This window comes from Mastacembelus armatus, chromosome 12, assembly GCF_900324485.2.
Source record: "Mastacembelus armatus chromosome 12, fMasArm1.2, whole genome shotgun sequence".
In the NCBI taxonomy this organism is placed as follows: Eukaryota; Metazoa; Chordata; class Actinopteri; order Synbranchiformes; family Mastacembelidae; genus Mastacembelus; species Mastacembelus armatus.
In genome coordinates, this window is record NC_046644.1 from 14,105,325 (window position 1) to 14,127,142 (window position 21,818).

Below are 21,818 nucleotides of genomic sequence, written 5' to 3' on the forward strand. Positions count from 1 at the left end.
TCCCAAAGTTATCCAAAAATCAAACTTAGAGCAAAAATAGAAAAACTCTTCCCACTGAAAGGAATTGTCTGAATCAAGTTACTGATAAAAATGACTGTGATTTACAGGAAAGTATTTTGTGAATTATAGGTACAAGAAATTCTGTTTTCAAGATAATTATGTAAGCTTTAATGTTGTCAGCATAAACAGAATTCAGACCCAGAACCTTCTTTCCGTGAGGCGACAGTGCTAACCACTGCCGCCACCATGCCACCCAAATAAACACTGTCTTCTTTGGCATTGAGAAGTTCATACATGTAGCTGATGATGAAAGATAGCACTGAAAGCAGCTCTTCCAATGAATTCAACACATGCACTGACATGATCTTGAGCTTGAAAAGCTCTATCAGAATGCCTGCATGGAAAATGCTTCAGAAAGAGACACCATTTAGGTAAATAAGATGCAATACACAACATATAGATGGCTGCTTGGAAGTGGACTTATTAAAGGCTGCAGTGGCATTATAAGTGTAAACTTAATTTTTTATTTGTTTTTAGATATTTAGGTAAGTTTTTCTTTACACTCTGGTATTAAATAACACTTTTAAGACCTTGATTGAAACTGAGCATTCTCTTGTGGACATATAAAATAATCTCCATTGTAATAAATTACCATTTGAAATTTGCATGACCAGTGCTGACTTCAGATTTTGGCTGCCACTCAAAACTATCATGCTATGGATTTCATTACTAAACTCTATCATAATGCAAGAGCAAAGTACGTGCATTAATATATAACCTTGATGACAGCTTTATGTATAGTTGATTAAATATTACAAGGTTTGTTTTTCAAATTTTGCATAATACACCTTTAAATTCCCAGCAAAGTGATCCAGCACACTATTAACAACTGTAATAAACTTTTTTTTTTTTTTCATAAAAAAAAGACCTGTGTTTATTATTATTTATGGTCACCTGCTGCCGTCTGGCTTGCTGACAGATAGCTGAGATGTAATCATTCGACCAAACTGTAAATCTGCCCAGTGAAGGTTACTTGATATACAGAGTGAGAGGCCAGAACAGGTTTATGTGGCTCCTACACTTCTGAGAACTTGCATGTGGATGCAATGTGCAACCCTGTGTGGTTTTCACACGAGTGAATACTAATGCACACATGCCCTTTGCAATGTCTTTCTGTAAAGCTGCTGAAAGTACAGTACACACAGGTCACAAGTCTGAGGACTCCAAATTATAGCAGGGCCAAGTATCAAACAGTTTTTTTAGGTAACCTCGTAGTCGAAATACTGATTACTGATTTATTTGTTCACCTTAGAGTTTCTCTACTTTTTGCTTTAGCTGACCTCTTTTCAGTGAACATAAGTGGGCGAGAGAAGTGATTTTGCTACTCACCAATGAGGATGTCATAACATTTGAATCAAAAGGTATTAATAGGTGGAGGATTATTTGTTAACTGTCAGGTGAAACCATTTATTTAAGGGCTTTAAATCCATAATGTGACAAACATTGTCCTCATCTTTGGAATTGATTAAAAAGTGTTTGGCTGGCAGTGTTTTATAACAAATGATGTATGTTCTAGTCTCCTAGACATGTCTATTTGTAGTAAATTGTGCGTAAAATTGGAAGAAATATCCCCAAACCACATGGCGCAGTGGAATGACAGAATCATGGAGTTTTTTTAATTAGGAAATGAGCATCCTCTCTTAGGGAGCGCTTCCCCTTTAACTCGGCAGCTGTCGTCAGAGCAGGATGACTCGTATATTTTGCGACAGGACGTACAAGCACCGGCTCGCCGTGAATGCCTCGTCTCCACTGGTATAAAACTGTTTATCCTTGGGAGGGAAAGGCAAACAGCTCCTGTGTTTGGCCCAAATGGTTATAATGTGGTGCAATTCTATAATCGCCTGATGGTCAAACACAATTTGTGTGTTTTGGTTTTGAGTAGAAAAGCGTTTATTGTTTATGTTGCATGCACGATTAGCCTGCCACCTGCACGGTCACTTATTTCTAGACCTGAAAAGATGAAAGTTCGTGTCTGGGATAGGAGATAGTGTGCGCTAGCTGTGATGTAGTCAGTCAGCGTTATGCTCAGACGTACGCTGATGATCAAGTATCTGTTAGTTTTCAATAGAAATAAGTGAAGTGTGCACAGGCCTGTATGGTTCAGTCTGTGCATGTGGCTTCTGAAAATGTGTCAAAATAAATACAGTAACAGTGTAATTCTTTCACAGGATCTTGTTTCACTTGAGGGAGAAAACATGAGTGGAGTCCTGCCTGGCATTCACAGCAGATAGACACTACCAGCAGCCACATCTCAGTCCTGGTCTCCTATAAGAGCCCCTTTTAGCTCCACAACCAAATGAAGCTCCACTCACAGAGGGCCTCTCCACTAACTGGGTCTCCTGTACTCTGTGCTGGGCTCCAGTAGCCCACCCATGCCTGTGATCCCCATCCCACGACGGGTGCGCAGCTTCCATGGCCCCCACACCACCTGCATGCACTCGGCTTGTGGGTCGACGCACACTTCCAAGCTAGTGCGCACCAAGTACAATAACTTTGACCTCTACCTGCGCTCACGCTGCATGTACAGCTTCCTCCGTTTCCTCCTCTACTTTGGCTGCAGTCTGCTGACCTCTCTGCTCTGGGTGGCACTTTCTGCTCTTTTCTTCCTGCAGTACATGAGTGTGCGTGTGCTCCTGCGGCTGCAGTACAAGCTATCAGTCATTCTGCTTTTGTTAGGGCACAGGCGCCTGGACTTTGGCCTACTTAATGACCTGATCATCTACAGCATGCAGATCACCATGTTTCTGGTGGGGGGGCTCGGCTGGTGCTTTATGGTGTTTGTGGACATGTAGTTGCAATGTGAGCAACCAGGGCAATGTAGTGTGTGATGTGGAAGCTTTACACATCGACTTCTGCATTGCACGGTGACATGGGACAGCGCACACCTTTAGCATGTCCTGTAGGACTACTCTGTATCACACTCAGCTCTGGTCAAAAAGACCCTGTTTAACATAAACTCAGAAACACTTACTTTCAGACAAAATCCAGTAACAATCTCCCATCTGTGATTACAGTGTACAGTCCTTTGAAATGTTAGAGAACAACCTGGTTCCTGAATATCAACAGTGATGATTTTCACAACACTGGAAGGCCGTATTGACCAGAAAGTCGTCTGTTTACAATAATGGGAAATGCGAATGGCAATGTTGCATGAAAAAGTGACTTAACATATGACTAATGTGCATCATGGCTGTGTGATGCAAGAAAGTCAATTGTGCCAAAATAACACAAGTTGGGCCCAAAAGAAAGAGAATATTATGATTTTCAAACATGTCAACATTATTTTATTTTGTGTGTAAAAAAAATAGCTTCATTTAAATAGAATATACTAGGAGAGATGAAGCTGATGTGGGATTGTGTGGTCAAGTCATCTACAACAGTGTGTTGTAATGTTCTGTGGAAAGGGAGGGGAGAATAAGGGAGAGGGTATTGTGTAACTTTTTTTTGTAAAAGCATTTAATACATTTTCTGTTGTTGAAATATGTTGTGCTTTTAAATGCATGAACGTGTTGGCTGTGTTGTCTAACACCCATGATCGACTGCCTCGAGCTGTGTCATAAGAGTGTGTGACAGTTCAAATTGAGACGGGCTTTAGGTCAAGTGTTCCATCCGTTGCTCCTTCACACAATTTCAGAACTGCTCTGACAGAATTCTCTGTTTAGCTTTCCCCTGCACACGAACACCCACAACTAGACCCTGCTCTTTCTGCCAAGTAGAACAATGGAAATGGCTGTGTCCCTTATATAGCCTCATTTTCACTTGGCATGAAATAGGCTTATGGGAACTAATGAGGGCACAACAGGTTGTATGCTTGAAATGAGCATTTCAATACTTAACCTGGTATAATTGTAATGATTTAAACTCATATTTTCTGTCCTGAACACGTCAGCGTAGATTTTGCGGCTGGAAACTAGTAGGATGTCATCTTTTTAGATGCGAACTTTCAACACAGTGGCTGGTGGCCTGACTGAGACACGCTTGAGCGTGGTGTTGCCTCATGCTGTAAATGGATAATCAGGGGCAACAATAAGCTTTTGTTCTGAGGATCAACACATCATATGCCTCATACTCTAAGCCAGGCTGATCTGACAGCCCACTAGCACTAGAAGAGAACTAGAGATCATGATTTGTCTTGTGGTGGAGATATTGTGCTATACAGGAGGTAGGCTTGATGATTAAGTCACTGCCTACTCAATTTCATTTCTTCTTTTTTTTTTTAAAAAAAAAGAAGCTGAACTTTGTTTGCTCAGTCTGAATGACTTGTTATTTTTTTGTCCTGTTCGCTTACTTAACACCTCTTCTGCATTTGTTTCATCTTTTTCCAGTTCAAATTATAAACATTAAACCCTACATTTATGAGAAATATACAACACAAGATCATATTTATCTATCCTTAAAATGTACAGGCTAAGAATGTGTTGACTCATAATGCAACAATAACACGTGATTTCACACAATTAGTTACAGTAAAGACATACATGTATTAATCCATGCCATCATCAGCTTTGGACGTTTGATCTATTGTAATGTTACACAGTTTAGTGAAACAAAATCAACTGTCATCTTAATTGTTACAACCTCCACAGGTTTAGCAGAACAATGAGCCATCATGAAAACATCTTTGCAATGCTTCTAAACTTTGAGAACAAAAGGCTAAAGTACAACGAGAACTCTCGATTGAGTAACACAAATGCATTACAGTTCGAACAGATACAGTACTACCATGAACTTTTTCCAGTAGCAAAAAGCTGTTCAGCTGGTATAGACAATGCAGTTAAGCTTGTATAGGTAAAAGTAGCAAGTAAATAATATGTGTACTGTTTTAGCTTAATGAAGTACCTAGTGGGTAATATTTCACTTTAATTACCTGAATTATTTGTTATAACTGGTATTATTGTACTTTATTTATTGTTCTAATGTGTGTAACTTTGTTTTAGAGGATCTGAAGCCAAAAAAGAGGAGAATCACTGACTTATAATATTAAAATAAGTGAATAGGTAAAAAGTTTTCCTTTTATAATAAACACACTGAAAGGAAGAACGCACAAAAACATCAATAAAAAGACAAACACAAGAAAATAAAAACATAATGCCATCATAATGAGGGTGAAGGTGATACTACCTAAGATTATTTCTAATTTAGGTGTGCAAAAACACATAGAGCGGCCTATAGATGAAGATGGCTGAAAGCTATTCTCCCACCATAGCACAGAGACCCTGCAGTGATTTAACGTGCTATGGCAGCAGGGTGTTATCGCATGCCTGCAGTAAAGAAAAGTTGACTTGAGGTCACACCGCCAGCAGTTGGCGCTTATAATTTAGCAGAACAGCACACATGCGCATCATGTAGCCTGGGCTGTCATCACACAGGACACGTGAGGTAACCACACATGTAAATTTTCTTTAGCAGCACAAGGCGCTCCTGTCCTACTTACAGCACCGAATCTCTTCCCCTGCGCTGCCTATTCACAACAACACATACTGCTCAAAGGCACCCTCGGGTGGGTTTGTCGCACCTACAGCACGGCAGGCTACACCTTTAAGCCCGCAGAGTGCACCGAGTTCATGTGTCCATAAAGGCGCACGGTACGACCACACAGTGCTGACAGTCCGCTCGCCCTGCAGACTACAGTGGGACGGTGTACCTACAGTAACCTGGCAGGTCCCACCAAAATGTCTGTGTCTTTAAAAAGAACTCTTTACCGAGTGGTGCATGATGTCAGGCTGCTTGCAGTCCGTATACTGTTCATGTGAGCGGCGTTCACTTCCTGCAAAGGGACAGAAACGGGCAGAGAGAGAGAAAGAGAGTGGGATAGAGAGATGGGGGACGAGCGGCAAACATAGGACTAGAGTGATAAAGTGAACCAGCGGACGAGGGGAAACCGGGGCCTGCTTTTTTTTCCACACCCCGCAAACTTTATAGGTTATCCGAAGAGAAAGCCTGCCACATCTGCGCCAGCTGACAGCCGCAGTTTATGGATTAGCGACATATCTGGTAAATACACCCCCCCCCCCCCCCTGTCTTGGCTTCATGTTTACGGTGCCTGATTTGTATGACGCATAGGTTTTATCATGCATTATTCCTTAGCTTCTCCCTCTTTATAGGCACAATAGGCAGCTGCATGCTCCGATCTGTCTGCTCGCATTGCAGCGTGTGCGTTTAATGCCGATAAACTAAACGCTAAAGTTCTTCAGTCTTCAACTTTTATGGAGTAACATCACGAAATGTGAGGATTTGACGCGGGGGATGGTTCACTCAAACACGCGCCACTAGAAGAATTTAATCAGACTGATGATATTTGTATTTTTTTTTTTTTTTTTTTTTTTGTTCTCCCCGAATTGTAGTCAAATAATAACATTGTGCCGCACTTTAAAAAAAAGTAACCACAGGAAACAATATCAATACTTTCAAGTGTGAGAGGGGAGAAAGTGGCATGTTACTAATCGGTCTTGCGTCACGATGAAGTCAAAACAAAAAATCTCCACCCATAATGCATCCATTGTACTGCTGCTATATGTTGAATGGTTGCTACAAAGACTGCTTAACACATATCAGCTGAGGCTTCTGCTGTTGTCAGGGACATGATAATATTCATCTGTGTGTAATAAGCTAGAGTATGATCCATACACCTGGCTTCTCAAATCCTCAGCCATGAGCATTTCAATTCTCAGCACTGTGATTTGAAGATATTCCTTTCTTCAAATTCTGAGTTAATCTATAAAACTTTGCCATAAAAGGTCTATAACAAACAAACTGACTTCATATAGGCTGCAAATTTCTTTGTGCTTTGTGGGTTGTGAACCGACAGACGTGGAGTAAGACGTTTGGATTTATTATGGAGATATATGTAGCTGCTGTCAACCTGACTGTAAGGGTCAGTTTTAACATGAGACATTCTTTAGTGTTGATTGGTGTTATGTCAGATCTGTCAGTTGTGACTCTGTTTACCTTACCTGAACCCTGCTGAGCCATCTGACTAAACATACAATGCCCCCCCCCCACCTCTTCTGTGTGTACATGGGTGAAGTGTGTGTCTATAGTCAGCATGTAACTTGTGGCAATTTTCTTCATTTCCTGTCATTTTCCTTCCCTCTCACACTCACTCTTTCTCTCTGTCACCCTGCTCTCAGTTTTAGTCCACTGTCAAGCCGGGTGTCTCTTCTCAAGATGACTATGAAAAAAATCCCTTTTTTTTTTTTTTTTGCAAATTCTTTATAGGCTACATCTTATCTTTGTGATGTGGTAACTACACAAACAAAGTACTGTATGTAAATTACAGTATGTCTGGAATCAAGGACCCTGACAGGTGTAGCACAGGTTGGATTGCAGTGTGAAGGCCTGCTATACAGAGTACTATGAATCATTTAAGTAATGTAGTGTGAAGTTCACAGCTTGTTTAAAAACACATCCCTCTACAATTTACAATTTTGAATACCACTTAAGAGTGTTAGAGTGTTTTAGTGCCCATCTGTTTCTGCTTCTCTTATGTAAAAATATCATGGTGGATAATGAAAACTATTGTACTGCACTATGTACAATACTATGAGTGTACGTATTGTACTGCCTGCAAAATAACTGAATCAGTATGTATCTATAGGTGTACCTGTCCCCTCTGAGGCGACACAAAGACAGATTGGATCAAGACAGATAATAATATTCCTCCCACCAGTCCAGGGATATCAGTTTGAGGTGATGTGGGTTTGTACTACAGTTCCTATCCTCAGTGTTTAACACAACATACATGGAAAATGTGGGGCTTTTTTTCTATTTCTCTCTAAACGAAGGCCGTCCAACACCACTCATCTTTGACTTGGACGTCTGCCAACGGGTTGTGATGGCTCTCAACAGCTGTATTTGTCTGAGTGTACGTGTTTGCATGCACTGGTGAGTGTGTTAGTGTGTGTGTGTGTGTGCGTTCTCGCTGTGTCCCAGGATGCCCTTCCTCCATAGGCCTCACACTATACAGCATTCCACAAGGGGGCCCGGAGCTGTGTGCAAGTGGGGAGTGTCAAGGAGAGAGAACGACAACACAGTTTCAGATATAACTGATGTGGATACTGGCAGAAAATGCTGAAAGAGTGAGAAAACGCAAAGACTGTGAGAGTCTTGCCTCACTGGCCTCATATCTTGTTAGGCCCATAAATGAACAATAAATGTTTTCCCAACACCTGGAGAGATACAGTACACACTACATGGGTTACAACTTCTATAAAACTCCTATAGGGCTTTATAGGAGATACTAGGTAGCTTTAACCATCACTTAATAAGCATTTTGAGCAGTTAAACAGAACCACCTTAAGGTTATTTCCACTGTTATTTCTTCAACAGCAAATCTGCAATATTTTACAACACATTTAAAAGAAGAGTAAAACTGCATGCTACTGATATTAAAAATCATCTTAACCAGAGATTTGTTCCCTTGCTCTATTTAAAGGCGTTTATTGATCCAGAAAAACCTAGAGATCGTTTTTGTCCCTAGCACTTCTTCATTTACTGTGTGCGCATGCCGTAATGCCTGGTGCACTATTCTCTGTATATGTGTGTATACTTTTGTGGGGAGTGTGTTTATGTGTGTATGATTTTCCTTTCCTGAGACAGTGATGAGTCATTGCTGATGGTATGTGATACAGGGCACCAGTCATACATCATACATTAGTCTTGTATTTTCTACGTAGTGCAGAGCCTGTTCTAGGTAAACCCTGATGGATTAAAAAAAAGAAAGAAAATAAAGCCACTGCTGCTGGTGTGTTCAGGCTTGTTGGGTTGCTGTTCGTGGAACTGAAATTCTATTGAATGTTAAGTCAGAGAGAGCTACTATAGCTGTCCTTAAAGAAATCACATAATGCCACAACTGTCAGAAATGTGAATAGTATATTTTATTGGAAGCTAATTCAAATTTTCTTTATCTATATTTTCTGGACAAATCAGTTGGTCTGTACTCCAGCATGCAGTAGTTTTTAATTGACTGTGTAGGTGTTAAACAGGTTTTTTCTTGAAGTGGGGATAATTAAAACCTGCTTGCAAATTATACTTAACTATTTCCAGGTCTGTATAGAATTAGTTCCTGTCTGGCCAACATGCAAATCTCTTATGTAGCTTTTCCTCTGGCAGCATTTTTTCACATAACACTTAACAAACATTTTAATTTACCAAAGAGACTCAGAGTAAACTAAGGGAGCTTGGTTTTCTTCTTTGTTGGAACAGCTCAAACTTAACACGGTCCTACATGTAGGTCTGTCAGTATGAGAGTAGGTTGGTATAAATGTCTGGTATTTCCATAAATCTGAGATGACTTTGATGTTCACTGCTGAAAAGGTTTGAAAGGTACCAACATTACCTCCAGAGGCTGCTTATGCACATAAGCTCCATGTGTTTGTTTATAGGGGGTATAAATTCTCAACTCATGAAATGCAGATGAATAGTAAGCAAAGTTGGAGGCTACGGTGACCTTGCCTTGTGCACATATTTCCTTATCAAAGCCGAAATTAAGTAGGGAGTCACATCAAATCGAGGCGACTGCCAAATGGGTGAATTTGTCAGCAGTCTTGAACTATTAGTGTATTCAAATAAACAAAGTTTTATTCAAACGAGCAATGTTCTACTGCCCTGTCTTCTAACTAGTGTTCAAGTAGTTACATTTGCCCTCCTGATACAGTAGTAAATCTCTTAAAATACTCAAAATATATGTGTGTGAATTATATTTGTTAGACCAAATTTCTAAAGCTGGCATATGAAGAGTTGCATGTTGTTTTATCTGATATGACTGTGTTGGTTTGCTGAGCTACAATACTTGTGTGCAGCATGTTTATGGTGTATACGGAGATTGCCAAAACCACAAAACAGGGTAGGGCAGTTCCTTGAATTGACTGCTCATTTCATATGTAATTTGGTGATTTTTTTTTTCTTCTTGGACTTCACTTATAGCCCCTCCCACTTTTAACCTCATATGTGGAAAACCAATGTGAGGATAAGATAAGTGTGTGTATTTTTTTGCACATTTGAAATTGATTTATTTTTTCCACAGTGTTTTGAAGTCCACATAAAGATATAATGGTAGCTATGGGTATGTGTTTGATATTATCAAATACATGCTTTCTATTTTTACTGTAATTTATTGTGCAACCCAAATGTACAGTACATTACACCTTGTTCCAATACATGTTAAAATACAGACCTGTGGAAAATGAATAGGTTTAGTAAATGTTAGAGAGGCTCAGAGAAAGCCATTAGGAATCTGTAAATGTAACTGATTTAAGTCGGCTTGGCTTGCTACGTGGTTTTCAGGAAGTCTTCCAAGAATTTAGACAATGAACAGTAAACATGGCATGTTCCTTAGCACAATTCCACATTAGACCTCAAAGATCACATGGCTCATTTTTTCTCAGAATCAACTGCCCCCACACCACAGTACATTGCACATAACTGTAGCAGCTAAATTTCATGCTTCTTGTGTATGTACTGTACTTACACTTGACAAGGAGCTCTCACAAACTGACAAATGTGCAGAATCTCTCTCTCTCTCCCTCTCTCTCTCTCACTCTCTCACTCTCTATCTGTCTCCCTCTCTCTCTCTGTCTCGCTCTCTTGCTCTGTCTCAGAAATTTCTGGTAAGTGACATGTTTGGCTGTTGGCATAATGCCTAGCAAGATCACATGGCATGAATGTCGTGCCTGTGTTGTGTGTGTGTGTGTGTGTGTGTGCGTGTCTGTGCATTTGTGTTTGTCAGTAGAAAAAAAGAAAAAGGGAGCATGTGCACATTTGATTGTTCCAAGTATTTTCAGCATGAATAGGAGCATGTAGCCGTAGCAGAGTGCTGAGAAGTATGACAAGGATGTGTTTCGGATATAGTCATGAGATCGCGTTCTCAAAAAGGATGGAAAATTAGATTATGCATTTAATGATATTTCATAGTCAAAGCTATTTTGCTTCATTTGGCAGTATTTGTGGCATCAGTACATAAAAAATTCATGAAGGTTATGTACACTTATGGAGAGCTTATTCCCCTTGTTAATGTGATATGCATTAAGAGTTATTCTGAAAAGATTCCAAGTTTTTCATACTTGCGTAATCATACCTGGTACTTGATTTCCACTTCTGGGAACCTTGTCTGAACTGCTCCTGTATGTTTAATTTACAGTATGTCAGAGTTTACAATCATAAGGTCGATGACGTTGGTTTATATGTTGCTAGAGAAAAACACGTGGGCTTAAATCACCTTTTAACTCCCCCTATCTTTGTAACGGTTTCATTGTAACTGAAGACAGCAAGCTGAATAGGTTTAGAACAATTTTCTTAAATCAGTTTCAGTGAGGGGACATTAGACTCACTGTGAAAGTCAAACCTATAATTCTAGGGATGACGCAGAAAGGCATGCACAAACACACATATGCACACGTACAGTAAACCCTACAGAATCACCCAAATACACACTCACACAGAGAGAGACAGAGCTCTGTGGATGGCATTTATCTTTGCAACCCACCTCAATTTTCTATGCTCTTTTGCTGTGTGCTGTACATAATTAAATTGCTACAAACTTCAAGCCACTCTCAAGACTTCTGCCAGTAAACAAAGCTTGCTAATTATGGCATAAGATAATGAGTGAGGGAAGCAAATAGAATGACCCCTTCTCTGTGGCGATGACCTGTCCTGTATGTGTTCTTCATGTCCTCACAGCCTGGCAGAATGCTGGTAGGGGCCAAGTGGAAAGAGGAATCTGAGGCGGGTAGTTTTCTCTACATGGCAAGTTCTCTCTTACGTCCCCAGCTAGCCTGCATTAGAAATTAATGCTAAATCACAGAATTAATAACTCGTGGTTTCATTACAATGATGTCCTCTTCAGAAAGTGAACGTTTCTTTACCTGAATTTTTTTTGTCCTGACATTTATTGGTTTGTGATATATATTTTACTAACAGAGTTGAATTTATGGCTATATGATAAAAAATTATTTCATAATCCCTTGATGTAATCAGATTTTCTGCACCTTTTTAAAAAATATTTAAAGAATAGTTTAAGTCCACTTGTCAGGTTCGATGAAGTGTGAAAATATCCCAGTCTTAATCTATGTTGTTTCCTCAAAGAAGAGTATTAAAACCATGATATGTTTGTACAGGATCATACAACAACAAATGCTCAAAGTCAAGTAAGGGAGAGTTGCAACTAATCACTTCCCGGAAACTCTATTGAAATTGTGTGTTGTAAGCACCCCTTTCTTATGTGTGTGTGTTTTGATGTGTTTGTGTTTGTGTTTGTGTGTGTGTGTGTGTGTGTGTGTGTGTGTGTGTTTTCGTTCATTTTGTGTAACTCCCACATCTTTTAGCAGTCATAATGTACTCATCCTCAACTGACTGACCCACATTTAAACAAACAAATATCTATGAAAGGTGCATCTGCTACAGTTTGAGGGTCCTGTCTGTTTCCGTGTTGTTTGCTGAATTCTGACTTGAGACAGAGATGAACAAGCGCTGGCCACATAAGACGGCTCAGGCACATTTCAGTGTTTTACAAGTGCGATGAGGTTATGCAAGGTGACATGTTATTTGAGCACATGTATGCTAGCTTATGTGCTGACTAGAAGAGTCATAGGTCACAGTAAAATGTGTGTGTGTGTGTGGGTGGGAGTTGCTTGGGGGAGGGGTGTATACACTCATGATAAATGTGTATGTATTGCTTTGCAGTCGAACAAGCCTTTTTTTTATGATAGTTTTTAACACTGGATAACATTGAGATAAATTTTTTTATCATGGAAAATCTTTACCGCATATCATGAGACATTCTTTTGATTCAGTCCTCTGATCATGATATCATTGAGACGCATTTAGTTCCCCTGCTGTTTTTTTTTTTTTTTTTTTTTCATGCAAAAGCATGAATTAAAGCATTCTTTCTGCTCTCATTGAATAATGTACATGGGGCATAGTGGCCATCACAGGCACTGCTCTCTCTGTATGTCTTTGTGTGTGTGTGTGTGTGTGTGTGTGTGTGTGAGGGTGTGTGTGTGTGTGTGTGTGTGTGTGTGTATCTATGCCTGTCTGTAGACAGTGGGGCACTGATGCTGAAAGATGTGTCCTCATTTTTGCAGTGCACTGGGCTCCTCTGGCAGCCATGTTGGGCTGCTCTGATGTCACGCATGTGTCACTGTAGAACATTCAGCTCAGAAACGACAGCGCGTGCTGATCAAAATGGCATGTTTATTCTCTCCATAACTCCCTTTCTGTCTACTTCAGTGTCACTGTCTTTCTGCCACTCACTCTTTTCCCTGTCAGGGTTATATGCATTTTGTCATTCATTAGTTTTTTTTTACCATATCCCCACTGAAATCCACATAATTGCCTCCTGAGTGGCAAAAATAGCAGCTTCAATGGGCAGGAATTAGAAACTACTTTATACTTGAAGGTGCAACAATCCAGTCAACTAATTTTCAATCAATCAATCAAAAGCTTATTTATATAGCACTTTAACAACAGCACCCTGCTGACCAAAATACTTGACAGCTAGAAAGAACAAAATAGTTAAACATAGTAAATGAGACACAGCATAAACATAAGGAAGCCCCTGTTGGATTGACACACACTGCTGCTGTAACCCAACCATTTTGAATTGATGTAAATCCACTGACATAAAATTGTGTGTGCTTTCAACACGTTAATACCTGTAGACTATTTCACTGAATTTGCATTCCAAAATGTGTTTCCAGCATGTAACAACACATACACCTGCTATTACACTGCAGAAAAGAAATACACCTGAATCCATTTAGACATATCTGATGTCCTGAAATGGTCCACAGAGCTAAATAAGGGCCTTGCTAAACTCAACTCTGTATTGTTTTTTTTTTCTTTCGAGTCTTTTGTGAGTCTATAGCTCTCAAATCCCTTCAGTCTATTAGATGAAGCTGTTCCTCAGCAACTACAAAAAGTTTTGTACCAGTCCTCCAAAAATGTTAATAATTTTCCAATATTTAGCTGGATAGCAAGTTATTGTTTTAAAAAATACACCCCTAGAGTCTGTATTTTACAGTTATTATTTTCTAGCTTACAATTTTTATAACTGTCCTTGAACAGGCGGTGACTATTTGAAACTGCATTTCAAACATGCATTTTTTTCTGTTAACGGTTCAAAACTTCCCCAGCAAACTGTTTGAGGTTTAAATGCCTGGGAACCCCCCACCAATCAGTAGAACCAATGAAGCTCCCTGGATGAGTCTAAAACAGTAAATCCAGCTGGCTTTGACTTTTAGATAGCGTTTTACACAGTTGACTAACAACCTTCATAGACAAAGACCACAATACTGATATAAAGATCAAAATTTGCACAAACACGTGGAGACGACAGTCTGCAAGAGTTAGAAAGGAAAGAGACAATCTGAAGAAAAACATATTAGGTATGGTTAAAAAAAACCCTAAAAATTCAAAATATTTATCTTTTAGTATCACCGTTAAATCTACCCTTTGGGGTTTTTTAGGGTTTTTTTTGATCGCATGTGCGAACCATATTTTTACAAGGTGTTAAAATAAAAATTGTTAACATGTCAAATATTGTAAGAATTGTTTGAAGAAAGTGTATTTCACAGGTATATTAGCCCATGACTGAACAGTACATACAGTGTGTTATGATAAGTTACGCTTGAATGTATAGTAAACATAACTATTGTTTGTTTGAAAACTCCACAGGGCACCTTTCAATAGACCTGAAGCAATACGGTATTTTGACATACTGATAAATCAAGACAGAATTGTCAATCTACCTTTAAGCCAGGCTATTAAAAAAAATCAACATTAAATACATATTGTATGTAGATTAAAACAAATTTATAAATCAAGCATGCATTTTCTCACCTCTCTGTTCATTCAGCATGTTTTTTGTTTGTGTGTGTTTTCTTGTTTGTTTGTTTGTTTGTTTTTGGTTCAGTATTCTTGTGTGAGCAGGGTCACCATTGATATGTTTTTATTTCATGCTGATCCACGAGATTTCCTCAATGTTTTACTGCCTCATGCACCATAAAAATCGAATCATGTTTGCAGCCAATTCAGAGGGTGTGTCACCATTGAGACACATACGCTCACAAACATACAGACCTCTGGTGAAATCTAACTTAATTGTATTCCTTGTGTGACAGTCAGTGACACTCAGCAGGCCATCTCATGGCCCTTATTATTTCCAGATGAAGGTCATGTTTAAGAGGATATGAGGGATTTAGGATATCAATGAGTTTTAGGACCTGTGCTTGTGAATCAGTGCTCAAGCAACTGCACAAATCCACTGTGTTTTAGCATACCATCATGTGCCTTGTGGCCAAGAGCACTAGCACGGCACTGTTACACCTGCTTTGTAATTGTACTTGCAAGAATAAATTATCAAGGTGATCTTAAGGTACGCATCCACGACAGCCAATTAGCTCCTTCCTAAACTGGTATACTGTCTCCCATGGCACAATAAGGAAATGAGGGAACACATTTGAGGTGCCACAAAAACTTCTCCAAGAGTAAATCAGCATCCATATCAGAAAACAGTGTCACAGAGTACCACACCCCTACTGTGACAGCAAGGGCAGATGATATTTGTTTCAAGTGGATTTCACTTTTTTGGAGATGAACTGTTAAATGGTCACATCCAGCTGACTTTATACCATAATGAATTTTTACAATGTTCCCAACGTCTTCTTTAAAGTCGTTGACAGCTTTTTGCTAAAACTAACAAGAACATCCTCCTTTCAGTATATCCTACTGGTAGAATGAAAATTTGTTGACAAAAGAGTTTTCATATAATAGTGAAATTAAACTCCAATTAAGGATACCATGCACACCATAATGAGGACCAATATCAGTTTGACTATTTCTCTTCCAGTAATGTCATGCCGATCCATAACCAACAGGCAAAGGTGGAAAAAAATCTGCCTGGGCATATCAAACTAATACTTTGCTGACAGAAGATCAGTACTTGCCAGCATGAAATTAGGCCCCTTAGGCTCATGGAAAATGTACAGTGATGTATTATATTTTGGACACCCACCAGTCACATGGCAGCTGCATGCCAGTGCCAATGTAAAGGATTTATTAGTTAGAAATGTCACATGGTAGTCATGGTGCAGAATACTGTATTCTTGTGTACAGATACAGATGCTGCTGCTTGCACACACATTTTTACACATATGATATTGATGCCTTAATCATGTCTTGTGCTACTTTACACTCTCTTCCTTCCTTTTCTTTCTGTGCTGCACACGTAGTTTCCTTATGCTGTAAGTTGGAAATCGGGGAATTTTCAGTCTTGTGTCAGTGTTTGTTCAAAAGAGTTTCCATGTTGGTCTAACGTCATAGCTATGTGTTGCTATAAACTGGAATGCTCTGCAGCCTCCCGTGGTTCTGCAATATGGGCCTAGAATTATCGAAAAATCGAACTGTCTTTGTCCTTTAAGACTTTACCCTGATGTTTTCATGTCATATTGTATCGTCACTGTCACAAAGCAGAATTTGCTTTGCCAGAAATGGCAGTCTGGAGAGGCTGTTTAGGGAATCTGACATTTTGGAGTCAATAATGTGGAGGTGGAATCTGTTTTGATTAGAACAAAGGTTCAGTTTGGTGATATCACTTGGCTTCCTCTTATGCAGCTGTTTGAAATGAAATCACACCATATATTAAATCATAGCACTACATACAGTAATTATAATTGTAATAAGTACAGCCAGTCAGGTCTCTTTTAGCCTTTAGTATTCTGGGGTTTTTTTTTCAACATTATTTTTTTTTCTTGGCTCTTACAGTTTCTTTCCTCACACAGAACTCCTGCACCTTTCGCTATCACTCCACCTCATTTCTCTCTCTAACTCTGTTCTCTCTGTGCTTTGTCAACTTCTCTCTTGTTCTTGTTCTCTATTTGCATCTTTCACACACACTCCCTCTCTCTTTCCTCTCTCCCTTTCTTCATCTTCCACTTCTCCCTTCTGCCTCTCTCAGTTTAGTCTTCCCTTATCTATCATTCAATCTTCCTATCTCTTCTACCTCCATTTCCTCAACCATCAGCTATACACCCATCTTGTACTGCACAGTATGTTCAGAGGTATATGGGTTGATGTGTGTGTGTGTGTGTATGGGTATATGGCACTGTCCCAGTATCCTAGTCAGTGGAGTTTTGTGTGATGTAGTAGCTACTGTTTGTTTGTTTACCTCCCACAGCCACTTGGAGTCCATTAGCCATGCCTTTGCCTCAGGAGGATCACTCACACACACATGCACACACATACTGTACATGCTTTTCTTCTGTCTTTTCCTCTGTCTGGCTTTCTTTCACATCAGGGTGAATGCAAGCCAAACTGACAGACAGCCCACTGTCACAGCAGTTTTCTGTCACAACATTATGTCTGAAAAAGTCCCCAATCCCTTTGAAATGTAGAAATGTTTAGTGCAATAAGGGGTTATAGTCGTTAACTTGCATCAGAGATGTCTTCATCTATAAAACTGCTGGAGATTACGTGACATGTATATTTGTGCATCCATGTATATGCATATCAGTGTTTTGCACATTGTCCCTGCACCATAGGTGGGTATTCAAAATGGATGAATTGATGTTATTGTTCATTTTTCCCACAAAATAACTAAAGGGTTTAAAGGGAAATGAACAGCAGCCATTAATTACAGCAACAGTGCACAATATAATGTGTGATAAGGCTGTCTGTAAACCACATTTATCAAATTACAGAAATTATGAATCTCATACCAATCCAAGTTTAGTCAAACAGCAAATTTTCAATAATTAAATTGTTCAAATTACATATCATTTAATTGTGAATAGCCACAACAACCAATAGGGCTTTTACCTTTTTTCACAAACTCAACAACGCAACATATTTATTTAAATGTAATGACTGAACACAATCTTATATGCTACAATTGACATTCAATCCATTTGCGTTATATCCCCCAATTCACTTAAACATGCAGAAACTGAATTGATTTTCTGGCCGCTTAGAGTGGAAGTAACAGGCAATGAACACAAGATCATACAACAAAATACACATCTAGCAGATTCAGAACAGACATTAATATCTTAGCATTCATTTGAAACTGTATTGTACCTGGTGAATGTAAGTGAAATTGTTACCTTCCTTTTAGCTCAGTTTTTGGTCCCCACCAACACCTGAAAAAAATATATATATATATCTGGCTCTTCATCTGCTTAATGCTGCACTAGGTTTACTAGTTTGCCTCTGTTTTTGCTGCCTGCCATTTGATGCCAAGCAAATAAGTTAGGGGTTTGTCAGATATTATTTATTTGCTGAAAACAGCTGCCTGCTGAGGCTGAAGGCGACGCTAAGGGAGTGGTGAAAGTGAACAAAAACAGTGACGTTGCAAGACCGGAAAACCTAAACAATGAGCTAAAAAACTTTAACAGGAACTGTAGACTTTGATATAAATATTTGTGGTTTTGTCACCCAAAACAGCCCTTTTTAACATTACATTTAGTAATTGGATCCATTGTTATTATAAAAACATCTGAGATTCAGAGTTGTAGTCATGGGAATGCTATAAAGGGAGTTCGGTCCAGCGTAAAAGTCCAGAGAGTCAAAATGGTCATGCTGTATTAACCAGGACAAAGTAATCTGAAGTGAGCTAGAACAAGAAATGAATAATACTCAGGCACTGGTGTACTGGCAGAAACAAATTGTGAGAATTTATGATGATACAAGGGTTAGGTCACATCATCCAGCCTCTGTATATGATTCTCTATATGGCATCTTGTCGTTTTTGTATTGCCACAGACAACACTGTATCATTAGTTAAACTTTTTCCTTGTAGTTGGACCACAGAGTTGCATTATTGGTGCATATTGAGTGAATACAAGTGGAAAGATACCAGACAATATTCAGCCCACAACAAATCATTTCATAGTTGTCTGTTTGTTACATAACTGTGAATCATTGGGAGATTTTTTTTTTTTTTTTTTTTTTTTTTTAAGAAAAGATGATTTTGATCCTGACTGTGTGCAGACAACTTCACCCAGCGGGGTCTATACACAGAGAATGATGTTGCATTATAAGCAGTGATAAGCAGCCTCTCTCTCTCTCTCTCTCTCTCTCTCTCTCTCTTCCTCTCTCTATCTCTCTCCCTCTCTCTCTCTCTCTCAACATCCCATAATGATACTCAGACAGACTCAGACACCCGCTCAGTCCCGATTGGTAGAACTGTTGCCAGGGAGCGTTGCCGTCTCAACGTGGATAGAATCTGTTGTCTGGTACACTTTAGACATGAGAACAACTGCAGGATCTGAATATTTATAACGAGGGAACTGTTCATATTGAGATTGTATAGAGGCAACATACGTACGAGGGGTACTGTGTGTTCCTATTAAACTCACTTCAAATTTTTTTTTTGTTCTCTTTTTTTATGGATTGCTGCACTTTAAATGGGATATTAATTAATGTTATTACTTTTTCTGTGCATTTTCTCTTCATAACTTATGTGTTGCTTAGTTCAGTTTTTGTCTGCATTGTGTGACACCAACTTTATTTTGAGATTAAACTTACTTTAACTGGTTCGCAAAGTACAAAATGCTGAGTACATGAATCCTAATTGTGTATGACTTTTATGGTTTGAGGTTTAAATGTTACCCTATTGTCATTTGGTAGGTAGCTACAGCATAACTAGTAATTAAAATCTGTGCGTATGTGTGTGTATGTGTGTGCGTGCCATCTGGCGAATCATCTCATTTCTTCATATTATTCAAATATGCCTGGACCTGCTGCTACAGTTAATAACACTGTGCGTAGGTATGAATCCTTGATTAAAATGGATGTTACACATTCCAACAAAGCAGACAACAGCAATCAGAACAGCATTCAAATCTCATATCCCAGCTCACAACCTGACACACACACAAATCTGACATACAGTGCCAAAAGTCACAGCCGGGTATATAACGATGATTATAAAAACGCACCTTGGTATGCAAGAAACTTTGACATGGAAATGCAAACAGAGAGAAAGAAATGAGGACACAAGCACTAGAGAGCTACACACACACACACACACATATATACATATAATCACTCGTTAGACAAACAAGTTGAGAGAGTTCATGGCTTATATTTTTTTATCAGGGATGTGCAAAGTCTATATTTAATGCAACTGGGAGGAGGTTGTAATTTACATGTGCATGAGTTTATGTGAAATAGGTGCACTTTTATGTATGTGAACATGTGTATCTCTGCCCTTATTCTTATAATGTATATGTATATGCGTCCTTGTTTCTTTTATATTAATGCATATATTTACATGAACATGAAGCTGTGTGTCTGTGTATATGTGCAGTGTGGCACACCGCCGTCCTGTCTGCCTGACTCAACATATTCTCAGTTCGCTCTCCTTTGCTCTTTCTCTCCCCCTCCCTCTTCCATCTTTTCCCTCACTCTCGTCCCTCCCCTCCCTTTCACTCTGCCCGGCTGGCACGTACATGCATGTCTGTAGACTCTGTACTGTGCTTGCTGCCGTGGCACGCGCCAACCTCACTGCAATGCAGCCCTGTGTGCATTAATTGGCAGAGAGACAGTGGGTATGTGGTATGCAGGGCGGGAAGGATAGAGAAAAGGGAGAGGGGAAAAGCAAGAGGCAATGTAAGGACACAATAGTCACAATAACTGATGGACAGACCAATGGACAAGTAGTCTGGCTGGTCCATAAAGAGACCAACAGACAAACAAACAAAATATTTATATATTGCTGAGGGTGCATAGGGAGATTACCTGACTGTGTATTGGCATGTGTAGAAAAGAACAGAGTGTACATGTGTGTTTGCATTAGCATGTTTGCAGATTTGTCTCTCCTACCTTTGTCAGTGCTTTTTGTGTGTGCTCACTCATGTGTGCCTATATGTGTCATGCAGATATGACACTGCTGGGGCAAAGCTCTCTAAACCAAAGTCTGACTCACTGTATTCAATGCTTTGTGATATCTTCCCTTTCATATTTCCGCTGTGAGTGAAGAGTAAAAGTTTGCTCAGTTTAGCACAACTTTCTCCACTTGAGGTTTCTTTGGCAAAAAAAAAAAAAAATGAAACAATGTGTCTGGATGATTTCTGGGGACATTGTCGGCATCATTTTTTTCTTTTTTCTTTTTCTCTCTTCAGATTATGTCTTTTGAGGTAAAGATATGGTGTGAGGTTTCGAAATCATTTACCAAAATGTTTACTGTGTTCATAACTTAGCACTCAAAATGCAGAGCAGAGGTCAGAGAGGTTCCTACATTGTGCTCTTAGGGTTTCATTATGAAATACAAGAATTTTACAGCATTTCTATTTTTATGTGTTTATATACTGTATGCTCATACTGTAACAATGCACTTACTCATCTGTCACAGCAAATTTACATTCATATCCTCCCACACACATCTTTCTGGAAGTTATTCTCTCTGTAAGCTGTTGTTTTTGGTCCTTGTCTTTCCTTCCCTGTCACAGGCTGCGACATCTGGCTCCTGTCCTTCATTATTCACATCAAGCAACATTTATGGCCTTCCTTCCCCTGGTCCAAAAAGTAGCAACAGAATACACACAAATGTCACCTGAATAGACTGAGCCAAAAAAGAGGAGGCGTAAATTAATCATTTAATTTATCAATTCATGCAGTAATACAAAATAGGCTTGCATGAAGACAGTACTTCTCTCTACTTGTGTGTAGGTGTTTGGCAGAGAGGTCTTTGCATGATTCACAGAAAATACACAACACTTGTTCAAAAGTAAAACCACTTTTTTCAAACTATTGTCTTCCAAAAC

At 39.2% G+C, this 21,818-nt stretch overlaps 2 protein-coding genes across 5 annotated transcripts in view; both read left to right on the plus strand.

The window, feature by feature from the left end:
* Positions 1-1,740: 1,740 nt before the first annotated feature.
* Positions 1,741-3,365, plus strand: tmem250 (transmembrane protein 250). The gene is made up of 2 exons (XM_026297532.1): positions 1,741-1,812; positions 2,229-3,365. The coding sequence occupies exon 2, from the start codon at positions 2,433-2,435 to the stop codon at positions 2,850-2,852; it is 420 nt and encodes a 139-aa protein (XP_026153317.1). The 5' UTR covers positions 1,741-1,812; positions 2,229-2,432; the 3' UTR covers positions 2,853-3,365.
* Positions 3,366-5,547: 2,182 nt separating this feature from the next.
* nacc2 (NACC family member 2) overlaps positions 5,548-21,818 on the plus strand; it is a 28,767-nt gene continuing 12,496 nt past the window's right edge. The window contains exons 1-2 of one of the 4 annotated variants that reach the window (XM_026296856.1): positions 5,549-6,054; positions 7,658-7,749. The gene's annotated coding sequence lies outside the window, so the exon portion shown is untranslated. Of the gene's footprint in view, positions 6,055-7,657; positions 7,750-11,736; positions 11,803-21,818 lie in introns of all 4 variants that reach the window. The other 3 variants (XM_026296855.1, XM_026296860.1, XM_026296853.1) reach the window with 3 other exon arrangements.

Coding starts and splice junctions, on each gene's coding strand:
- tmem250 (XM_026297532.1), top strand. CDS start 2,433: ATGCCTGTGATCCCCATCCCACGACGGGTGCGCAGCTTCCATGGCCCC.